The 11121-nt window shown below is 54.3% G+C and overlaps 1 protein-coding gene across 8 annotated transcripts in view; it reads left to right on the forward strand.

Annotated features, from left to right (window-relative positions):
- ZNF76 (zinc finger protein 76) overlaps positions 1 to 10096 on the forward strand; it is a 36004-nt gene extending 25908 nt beyond the window's left edge. For 6 of the 8 annotated variants that reach the window (XM_037144337.2, XM_037144334.2, XM_037144339.2 and 3 more), the window contains 12 exons: positions 848 to 928; positions 1042 to 1119; positions 2166 to 2365; positions 4438 to 4554; positions 4872 to 4947; positions 5558 to 5683; positions 5811 to 5990; positions 6741 to 6974; positions 7069 to 7232; positions 7909 to 8076; positions 8608 to 8721; positions 9234 to 10096. In XM_037144337.2, the coding sequence (XP_037000232.1) occupies positions 848 to 928; positions 1042 to 1119; positions 2166 to 2365; positions 4438 to 4554; positions 4872 to 4947; positions 5558 to 5683; positions 5811 to 5990; positions 6741 to 6974; positions 7069 to 7232; positions 7909 to 8076; positions 8608 to 8721; positions 9234 to 9338 (1643 nt within the window). In that variant the 3' untranslated portion in view covers positions 9339 to 10096. The remainder of the gene's footprint in view (positions 1 to 847; positions 929 to 1041; positions 1120 to 2165; positions 2366 to 4437; positions 4555 to 4871; positions 4948 to 5557; positions 5684 to 5810; positions 5991 to 6740; positions 6975 to 7068; positions 7233 to 7908; positions 8077 to 8607; positions 8722 to 9233) is intronic. The other 2 variants (XM_037144342.2, XM_037144341.2) reach the window with 2 other exon arrangements.
- The last annotated feature ends 1025 nt before the right edge of the window (positions 10097 to 11121 follow it).

Here is an 11121-nt window from a genome sequence, read left to right on the forward strand (position 1 = left end):
AAATAAAATCTTAAAAAAGAAAATACCAGATCAGTGAAGGAAATATTACCTACTAGTGGTAGTGGAAGAAGACCTAGAAGTCACATTCACATTGCTCCCTATTACTTTACTTTTTATTTCTTCTAATAGGCAAAATGGGCTTATTGTAAGAAAAGCTAAAGTTTGTTGAGAGCTGACCACATACTGGGCACTGTTCTGAATGTTTTATATTCATTAATTCATTTAACTCTTATAGCAACCCAATGACGAAGACACGATTTTTAATCATTTTAAGAAGAGGAAGCTGATGCACAGAGAGGTTAAACGATCTGACTGTCCACGAGCACACACCTAGTAAGAGGTTAAGGCAAAATTCAAACCCAGGAGGCCCGGACTGGCTCCAGAGCCCATTGCTTCTCCCCAGTAAGCCGTGGCGCCTTAGCAGAGGGTCTGTGTCTCAGCACGCAGCCCCAGTGGGAGTCAAGGGAACGTGCTCCAATTTAGTTAGTTTGAGCCATATCTGAATTTTGACCCATTGGGGCCTTTCTAGGTTTCAGGGCATCCTTTGTTCTCCATTTAGTTCAGTCTCAGAAACTTACTACTAGGTTGTAAATTATATAGGTTAAATGTTTATTAGTGAAACATATGTAGTATATTCAGTATAGATTCACTTTAAGATCTAGGATTAGATCAGTATTGGAACTGAGGTCCAGGCCTGTGGATGCAGGGAGTGAGGTAACCTGGAAAATGTCACCCGTGCTGAGGTACACAGCCAGGACAACTGTGTCTCAGGCCACTGCTAAAAACAGGCAGGTGTTTTCAGCCCTTTTCTGGGCTGAGCCCACCTTTCTCCATTTCACCTCCATAGGAGAGAAGCTGCTTGAAGGGCAAGTGATCCAGCTTGAGGACGGTACCACCGCATACATTCACCAAGTGACGGTGCAGAAAGGTGAGGCCACCCCAAGACACTCCTGCTTCATGGAGGGAGGCCCAGCAGCCCCCACTGAGGAACCCTCCCTGGCACTAAGCTCCAGAGAAAGGCAGGCATTGCTCTCATTACAGAACCTCTTTCCTTTGAGGATGGACAACCTGTGCAGCTGGAAGATGGCAGCATGGCCTACATACATCACACACCCAAAGGTGGGGTCATGGTCAGTCCCACCTACCTTCCCTTCTGGGTGTCACAGGGGCAATGGTTTCTGTCTCTAGGAGGCTGGGCCTTGGAGGTTGGTAAAGTGGGCCTTGATGGCAGCTTTGGCTTCTGCACAACCAGAAAGTCTGAGGACTTTAAATAGGACCTAAGGATGTCGTGCATGACCAGGAACAAAAAACTTACATTTATGAATAAAGCCTTTAAGGTACTGAAGAATAACAACTTATTCCTTTTACAAGTAGTTACTTGAGTGACTATGTACATGCCTGGTGTTATGCTGGGTGTGGAATACACAGGAGAGAACAGAGTCTGACACAGTCCCTGCTCCCCTAGAGTCTAGTTGGGGAGCTGGAAGCGATGCAGATCTTCACTGATGGACTGAGCATCACACACAGGGATCTGGCTCAGGGAGGGTGTCTTGTGCTGAGAGCTGAAGACTGAAGCGGACTTAGCTAGGGCGAGTTCAGTACTTCAAACAGAAGGAACGCCATGCGTGGGTCCAGAGATGAGAGGAAAAAATGGCACATTTCAGAAACTGCTAGAAACGAGAGTACTGGGGGTGAGGGCAGAACAGGTATGAAGAAGCCAAACAGAGGCAGGGCCCAGAGCACTGGGGACGTGAATGTCTGGAGAAGGGTTTTGGTCTTTAGCTGCAGACAGACAAGAAACAGTCGAATTGTTTAGGCCCTCGGCTCACATGATCACATTTGTGTCCTGCACAGATCCCTCCAGATGCTGTGCCACCTGGAGGGAAGTAGAGGTGGTGAGGCACCACCAGTTGGGAGGTTCTCGAGGTCATCTAGGCCAAGGTGGTGATGATCCCCTCAGGTTCTTGAGGAGCTTGTGAGTCCCAGTGAGTGCTCCATAGCAGACCTCACCCTTAGGAGAGGCGGCCCCAGAAGGAGGTGACAGGCCAGGGAAAACTTGAGGCTGAAACCCTCCGTGGTGTATGTACCTCTCACTACCTTGAAGCCAGGCTACCCCCAGTCTCTTGCCCGTGTGCAGCGTTTTGGCTAACTGCATGTTTCTGCAGAGGGCTACGACCCCAGCGCCCTGGAAGCCATCCAGCTGGAGGACGGCTCCACTGCCTACATTCACCACCCCGCGGCTATGCCCTCGGACAGCACCATCCTTGCCGTGCAGACGGAGGTGGGCTTGGAGGATCTGGCTGCAGAGGATGACGAGGGCTTCAGCACAGACACAGTGGTGGCCCTGGAGCAGTATGCCAGCAAGGTGAGCTCACAGCACCTGACACGACTGTCAGCTGTCCTGGCCCTGCCAGAACTGCCACCTCTTTAGAGGACAAGACTGCCCCATGCTTGAACATGGCCTGGGCTACTCTTTTTGCCCCTTTACGCCAGCTCCCAAACTCGTCTCTCACATCCTCCTCCAGGCGTGCATCCCAGCCTGGCCAGGGCTGCCGACAGCTGTTTGCACTCACCCTTGTTTATGCTGCCTCTGCAGAAGGAAGGCAGCTGTGAGAAGCAGTGGCATCCGTCCAGTGGGAGTTTGGGGGCTCAGACCTAGCCTCACTTTGGCTGTTGTAGTAATCCTCTATGCTGCCTGGAAAGCCCTACCAGTGACTTTTATTAGTTTTCCAGTCAACTGAGGTCAGATGTTCTTGTATGTATTTCTTCTCTGTGACTCATTTAGTTGTTTGGAGAAATAACCTCAGTAGGCAGTGACAAGGGCAGATGCAACAGAGCAGCTGGGATTCTGGGAACACGAGGCCGGCACAGTAGCTCAGCCTCAAAGGAAAAGGGTCCCAGCTCTTCCAGTGTCAGTCAGTGCAAGCCGCCCCTGCTGGAGCCGAGGTGCCACCCACCGGGAAACGGGCGCAGAGATGTGCGAGCTTTCCAGACCAGAGCGCTCCCTCCCTGGAGGTGAACCGCAGAGCCTCATCCCCGGGGGGCAGGGGCTTGGGACAGGGGCGTCCTGCAGCACTAGCTTTACCCAGAGATGGGTTGTTGTTGTTTTTCATAATAAAACTAGTGAGGTTGTGTCGTAGAGGAGAAGAGGACGTCCTAATGTCTTTTCAAAGTGAAGCACAAACCTTTACAGCAGGCCGCTTTGGGCTACGCCCACTCATTCCCTTGTTCCCTGAGGTGTATTGTAGAAGCCAAATTTGAGACCTGATGCTTTTGGAAAGACAGCTGGCTTCAAATCATGAGCCCTGGGGTCTGTGCTGGCGCTGCCTCTACCCAGTCTGACCGTGGGTATTCATGCTCCTCCCAGGCCCCAACCCCTTCCTCTCAAATGCAGTGAGAGATGGGACCCAATGATCTCAGAGGTCATGCCCATCCTGGAAGTTACTTGATTCCCTTGATCACCCCCCAGAGCTAGTGAGTAGAGCTAGTGAGACGGGAGTGAAATTTGAATGCCCAAGTGGGTTAGCTCACTGAGCAGGTCTGGCCACCTGGGACTCTCCCCCGCCAACCACCAGCTTCTTAAGTGTCCATGAAACTTTGTCAGCTACTTGACCCCCTGACCTGGAGCTGACTTGACAGACCTTGCCATAAATTTTGGCGTAACCCTTTGGCCCCCCCATCTACCATGACTTTCGGAGCTCTGTTTCAGGAGCTCCTGGGAAAGCCAAAGTGTCCCAGAAACAAAGGCTGAGGACAGCCCCAGCAGGAGCCCCCCAGGAAAGCAAAAGAGCAATAACGGCCCCTGACCAGAGGTAGCTGTGAACGGGTGGCTCTGGCAGTGTTCCCAGGGCAGATGGAAGGGAAGGACTTGTCTGTTAGCTGGGCACAGTGGTTGGAATTGCTGCTGCTGGTGGGAACCTGCAGGCCCCTGCCTTGGGGGCTTCTGTGGTTTGTTGGTTGTGGCCCCTCACTCTGGTGAACCTAGGTGAGCTTATGCCCACAGCAAGTCCCCTTGTTAATGCCCCTCCCTCCCCGCAGGGAGGATGGGGCTCCTCCCATCAGAGGAGAGAGGTGTCCACAGAGTTAGGGCCTCCCATGTGTGTGTGGTCAGAAAGGGGTTTTGGCTCCCAGCCCAGCTTGGGTGTGGCCATCAAGACCTCCCCTCCTTACCTGGCTTTCTAGGATGTCCTTCCTTCCATAGCTTTCACAGCCCCATGACACTCATCCTCCCTCTATCTGTCAGAGATGGGTGGATACTCCACATTGCTAGCCTTTTTCTTCCACAGTGTTCCCCACTGTCTGTTCCCTCTCTGTTTTCTCCCCCTGGCAGTTTAACCCTGTGTATTGGGTCTTAAGCTGCCACAGATGGGCCCTATGTCCCACTTCTTCCCTCCCTTAACAGAGAATACATATAGGGACCCCAAGATTTTTCCTTAGGTTCTGCACGACAGCCAGGCTTCCCATAACGGCAAAGGGCAGCAGGTCGGGGACAGAGCGTTCCGCTGTGGCTACAAGGGCTGTGGGCGTCTGTACACTACTGCTCATCACTTAAAGGTAAGGTTGCCACAGACAGCTTTTGGCGTTTCCATCTTCCCCGCCAGCCTGTAATTCTACCTGCCCACTTTGACGGGGGGTCCCTGCCCTCAAGTTGCTCATTGCCCTGGAGGAAGAAAGGTACATGTGGGGACTGTGACATGTGGAAAGTGCAGGAAGAAAGGGAACCAGGGAAGGCTCCCTGGAGGAGGTAACCTCTCACCTGAAAAGAAGGCAAAATAAGGGAGGTGACCAATACTGATACTGGGCCCGAGAAAGAAGGGAAGAGCCCCGTCCTATCCTTATCTGTCTAAATTAGTCATTGCTTATCCTCGCAGGTACATGAAAGAGCTCATACAGGTGACCGTCCATACAGGTGTGACTTTCCCAGCTGCGGAAAGGCCTTTGCCACAGGTAAGCTACCTGGATGGAAACTAAAGTTGAACTGCTTCTAGTTGAGGGCAGAGGGTTCTAGCTTAGCTTTGAGAACTCCCTTGGGGGAAGCCAACACCAGGGTGGCTTCCTGGAGCAACTGCTTTCAGGGCACTGTCTCTGGACAAAGCCCTGTTATCGAAGCAAGTGGCAGCGTGGTGCCTGCAAGTGACCAGCAGAAGGCGCCTGGGGGTGGGTTGGCAGGGAGCCCCCTGCCCTTCGTGTCAGCTCTGACTCCGACCAGGCTGTGGGTGTCGGGTTAGCCATTGCATCTCTAGGCTTTATTTTTCCAATCAGTTGAGGATCTTTAGCAATGGTTCTTTAGGCACCCTAGGTTCCCTCTCGCTCATGTTCTGCAGTGGCACTGGCTGCCCCTGGAAAGGGAAGGAGGACAGAGTTCGCTTCTCCAGCCCTTCTCATCTGCCAGGCGGGGTTGGAATAGAGGCAGACGCAGGCTTCTTGTGCCAAAGGACGTCTGGAGCCTGACAGGGCATATTTACAGTGGAGAGCCCCTAAACTGGGAACAGGAGACTGTGGAGGATGGGGCCTTGCTGAGTGTTCTTCTCACCCCTCCCTCCCACGTGGCTGGCAGGATATGGGCTGAAGAGTCACGTGCGCACCCACACTGGTGAGAAGCCGTACAAGTGCCCAGAGGAGCTGTGCAGCAAGGCCTTCAAGACCTCAGGAGACCTGCAGAAGCACGTCCGGACCCACACTGGTAGGCCAGGCCCACCCTCGCTGCCCGCTCAGTCTTAGATCTGGAACCTGGTGCTACCCCTGCTTCTTGCTGCAGTATGACGCCCCCTTCCTGCACAACACCCAGCCTTCACATCCCTTCTCCACAGGTGAACGCCCGTTCCGGTGCCCGTTCGAGGGCTGTGGCCGCTCCTTCACCACATCTAATATCCGCAAGGTACATGTGCGCACACATACGGGCGAGCGGCCCTACACCTGCCCCGAACCCCACTGTGGCCGCGGCTTCACCAGCGCCACCAACTACAAGAATCACGTGCGCATCCACACAGGTGGGCTGGCTGGCATGTGAGGACCACCCCCTCTGAGGTTCTAGCCCCCTCTACTGTACGCTTCTGACCTGAGACACATTCTTGACACCCGGCCCCAAGCCCGTCTCTGCTGGCCAGTCCAGGCTGGTCTGTGGGCGGGGCGAGGGGGCTCTGTGGTTCCAGCCGTATCCTCGGAACCACTGCTTCACTTGCACTGTGCAGTCTGACAGGTACCGTCTGCCCTCCCAGCTACCTGCCAGCCGTCTCCACTCACTCTGAATTCTCCCTCTCCAGCTGAGCACCCAGTAAAAGGCTAGGGTCAGGGCCATGATGGGGGGAAAAGCAGAAGCAAATGTCACCTCCAACTCCTCACCTCGTTCCCTGTCCATATGACTCCTGTGTACCCTCATCCTGCCCAGTGTTACGTTCCTTGTCCAGCCTTCTGTCCCCTCACTCAGTCTTCACACCTGACACAACAGTCATACCTCTTCATGCCCTCCCTTCTCTTCAACCTTACAAGTCTCCAGTGTTCCCTCCAGCCCCTCCATTAGCCCCAACTTTGTCCCATTGCCTCATTTTCTCCCCACCTACCTCTGGGCTCAGTGGCCCCACACTCACGTCCCTCTGTGTTCCACTGGCTACCTTTCCTGGGTCTTAGACCCTCTCCCTTCCTGTGCCTCTCCCTTCACCAACCCTACCCCCAGCCTCGTCCCGTTAGTTTCCCCCTTGCCAGCCCCAGTTCCCACCCCCCTCACAGCCCAGTGTCCCCAGGGGAGAAGCCATACGTTTGCACGGTACCAGGCTGTGGGAAGCGCTTCACCGAGTACTCAAGCCTGTATAAGCACCACGTGGTGCACACACACTGCAAGCCCTACACCTGCAGCACCTGCGGCAAGACCTACCGGCAGACCTCCACCCTGGCCATGCATAAGCGCAGTGCCCACGGCGAGCTGGAGGCCACAGAAGAGAGCGAGCAGGCCCTTTATGAGCAACAGCAGCTCAAGGGTGAGGGGCATGGGCAGGAGGTGAGAGTGGGGACAAGCCAGGCCTCTCCATGGCCATCCAGTGGCAGGTGTCAGCCTGGGCTCTCCTCTCCCAGCCGCCTCTGCAGCCGAGGAGAGCCCACCACCCAAACGACCTCGCATTGCTTACCTTTCGGAGGTGAAGGAAGAGGGTGATGACATCCCAGCCCAAGTGGCCATGGTGACTGAGGAAGATGGGGCTCCTCAGGTGGCTTTGATCACTCAGGATGGTGCCCAGCAGGTACAGGCCCTAGGGATAGGGATGGGGTAGGCCCCTGTGGCTGGTGCCCCCTCCCACTCTCTCTGGGGAACCCCAGAGGCCCGACAGTCCCATCTCTACCCAGTTTCTTTTTAGCCTTATGGGTGCCAGTGAGCTGAGGCTGAGGGTACCAATCTTGTAACATAGCCCATCCTCCTTCTCATGCTTCTAGAAAGTCTCTAGGACTTCTGGAGCACAGTTAGTAGTTTCCCTCTCTACTTGGAGGCTGACAGGTCCTGAACATTTGAGTGAGACACTTGGATGTCCTTCTCAAGAGGGCCTCGGTGGTGTAGATACGAGAGCATGGTGTGGGGTCTGGAAGCCTGGGGTTTCTAGCCAGCAGTATAACCTGCCCATTGTCAGCACCCTCACTGTCAAGGGCACTAATGCCTTTTGGCGTTGGCATGAGGATGAAATTAGGAGGAGACCCTGCATTGCATGGAACAGAGAGCCCTCTGGCAAAGTGGTGGTAAATAGAAGTGATGAGCAGAGTCCTTTAGTGCAGCCTCTCTGCACAACCTGGGACCTGTTTGACTTGCTTGTCCCTGACTTCCTCCATTTCTGTGACACTGTGTCCGGGAGAGCAGGACCCGTCCTCCTAGGGGCTTTTAGACAGCCCGCCACTGCACTCCCAGCTCATCGTCTTCCTTCCTGTCAGCAGGTCAGCCTGTCCCCAGTAGACCTGCAGGCCCTGGGAAGTGCCATCAGCATGGTGACCCAGCACGGCAGCACCACCCTCACCGTCCCCAGTCATGACGATGACCTTGCCACATCTGGCACACATACGGTCACCATGGTCAGCGCCGATGGCACCCAGACTCAGCCCGTATGACTAGGCGGTTTGCTTGGGGTTTCTTGTCGTTCTGTTCTTCCTTTCCATTGGGTGGACATTAAAGTACAGGCTAACCTAGTCAGGCTTTCTTACGAGGACCAAGATTTCCCCATGAAAAAGGGCTTCCCCTCAGTTCCTCTGGGCCATCAGCCAACTCTCCAGTTGAAAGGCATTTCACCGGGGGTCAAGAGACAGTGTTGAAATCTCAATCTACCCCTTATTTGTTTTGCTACCACAGACAAGTCACTTTTCATGGACTTCGATCTATTTTCAAATGAGGGAATTAAATTATCTCTGGGGCCTTTTACACCTCTGTCCTATGATTCAAAATCCCTAAATTAAGTTGGCTGTGAGGAAAAAAACACATCACTCAGCTGCTAGCCTTAAGTCCATTAACCTGATCCATAATGCTTTTAATCCATTCTCTTCTGGTATTTCCAGCCATCTTGCTTGGAGGGATTGTTTGGATTGAGGGAGGGATAGTAATGTAGGTGAGTTGGAAAACCTCCTTTGCCTGTATTTCAGGTCACAATCATTACCTCTGGGGCTGTGATGGCCGATGACTCAAGTGTAGCATCCCTTCATCATCAACAGGTGGCGCTGTTGGCTACAGCCAATGGAACACACATTGCTGTGCAGGTGGGTGTATTGGTCTAGGAGGATCCCACACTGCCAGAGAAAGGACCCAGGAAGGGCATTTGGCTCAAAAAGAGCTCCCTTCAGAGAAAAAAATTCATTTCTTTCTAAATCCACATCCCTGTCTCAGGCTTCTTTGTTGACTGAAGCAGAGTGGCGACGCTCCTTCCAGCCTTCAGAGTAATTTCAGTGGCAGTCTGCCTGGTGGACTAAGCCCTTCGTCTCTTCATATGAAAAATGAGGCTGAAGTAGATGATTACTAAGGTCCTTTCCAACCAGTCATCCCCTTCTGCGAGCAAGCCAGTCTTTCTGATCTTGGGCCATTCTGTGGCTCCTTGGCCATACCCAGCCTGATAGGACTCTTTATCAGTGACTTGCTATTTGTTGGTGCCCTACTAAGTGCTGTGTGTGGCACTTGGTGGATGGAGGGGATTCAGAAAAGTAGGTCACATGCCGCTATCCCTAGAATTTAGGAGAGGAGTCTCACCCTCTCTTTTCTGCACTCTTCCCCACAGCTGGAGGAGCAGCAGACCTTAGAGGAGGCCATCAGCGTGGCCACCGCTGCCATGCAACAAGGGGCTGTGACCTTGGAAACCACAGAGTCTGAGAACGGCTGCTGAGCCCTAGAGGGCTGGGTCCCATTCGTGTCAGGAGGTGCCGTGCTGCACAGCCATCCAGCCTCCAAGGGCTCAGGCTGTGACTGGCACGTGGAAGGTGGCCGTGTGGATCTCCAGGGAGAGGAGGCAGCAGGAAGATGGCCTAACCGAAGCAGGTCGGGGCCCTGCCCAGGAGGAGGGCTGGACAGCTGGAATCGGGGGAGCTGACTCCTCAGCTCCTCAGGAGCCAGGGGGCACAAGCTTGATCACTAGGCTGCACTGGGGCATCCTCCCCTCAAAACCAGCTGGGCACCCACTTTCCCCCCTCCAGAGAATACCCTTCCTGCCCCCAGTCCATTTCCCTTCTCAGGTGGCAATTCGGGCTGCTGTGGGGGTTGGTCATCTTCTCCAACTGGTCTCTGTCCACCAGGGGAGAGGGCAGATAGGTCTTCACCCCAGTAGGGGCAGAACAGTCCCAGCCCTGCCCCTTTCAATTACTGTCTCCCCAGAGGGCAGCTGAGATGCCTTGGTTGGCAGCAGGAGACCTCCTGCCACTGCAGTAAGAAGTGCTCAGGGGCCTGTGGCTGGAGAAAAGGTGCCCAGCCCTCCCACCCCACCCCCAGCCGCCCTTCAACCTCTCTGTGGTAGAGAGGCAAGAAATAGCCTTGTACATACTGGGGCTTGGGGTTAATTTTTTTTAATTGCATTTTGATAATTTTTTTCCTGCTCTGAGCAGTGGTGGCAAACGGGTGAATGAGTATTTAATAAAAGTTTCCAGTTTCCACCTGGGTCCATTCGTTTCTCCTCTCAACCTTTGGCCCTGGTGGTGGGCTGCTCAGATCAGGTTCACAGCTCTATCCTTGGCACCGACTCGCCTGATCCTTGGAGCTAGACTGGTGGGGCTGCCCTACTGGGGTGCAGGTGGGAGGGAGTCCGGGTGTGAGATAAGACCTGAGGACCTGCCAGTGGCTTCCTGCCCACCGCTAAGCAAGTGGGCCTCGGGGTGGCTAAGTGGGACCAGTGTGACCACTGCTTCCAGGCTGGCTGGATCTCAGGATGGTTATGCCGGAGGAATTCTGTTTTTTTCCACCTTACCTTGTATTGCATCATCAGAGCCCCTCCAGACCGTCAGCTCTTCCACGTGGGCAAAACCCCCTGTTGGAGCAGGGCAGGGGATGCCTTTGTTCAGGTTACTGAGGGTCTGAACTTCTGACTGAAGTCCTGGATCTGGGGATGACCCCCTAGGGGTCTGGGACCATGCTATGGCATTCCAAAGCCACCACTGGACCCCATTGAAAACTGTGGTAGGACCAGACCCGTTCCGATGGGAAGGAAGAAATGCAGGAGAAGGGAAAGAATCTTTAGGTTTAACCCCTCCTGCCTGGAAACGTTGCAGGGATTGGAGGTGCCTCAAGCTCCTTCCTGCCACCTGGGAACGGAACCCTCTTCCCCCAGCCCAGGTGTCCTCTCCCAGGACGCCTAGCAGGCTCCCAGAACGTGGCTCCCTATCATGGCCCCTAGAAAGCTTTACTCTTGCTGCCTGCTCCTTGGGGGCAGAGGGTGCTGGAGCATGCCCCTGGGAGGGGTTGTCTCAATCGCCTAAGCAGGCACTTTCAACATCCATGAGCCCTGTTCCTGGTGGGGGTGCATCCCAGCCCTGATGGGCACTGGATCTGCACAAATGGAAGCACCGCTGTGGAGAGCCCTGAGTCCCAAGCCCCCAGCTACCCCACCACAAGGCTCACCCCTGTGTGCCTGAGAAACAGTCTCTGGGTCTTCAGGTCCAGTGGGCCCAGAGTGGGCAATG

Source organism: Artibeus jamaicensis, unplaced genomic scaffold (assembly GCF_021234435.1).
Source record: "Artibeus jamaicensis isolate MK-2021 breed Jamaican fruit bat unplaced genomic scaffold, CSHL_Jam_final contig_1539, whole genome shotgun sequence".
Taxonomy (NCBI): domain Eukaryota; kingdom Metazoa; phylum Chordata; class Mammalia; order Chiroptera; family Phyllostomidae; genus Artibeus; species Artibeus jamaicensis.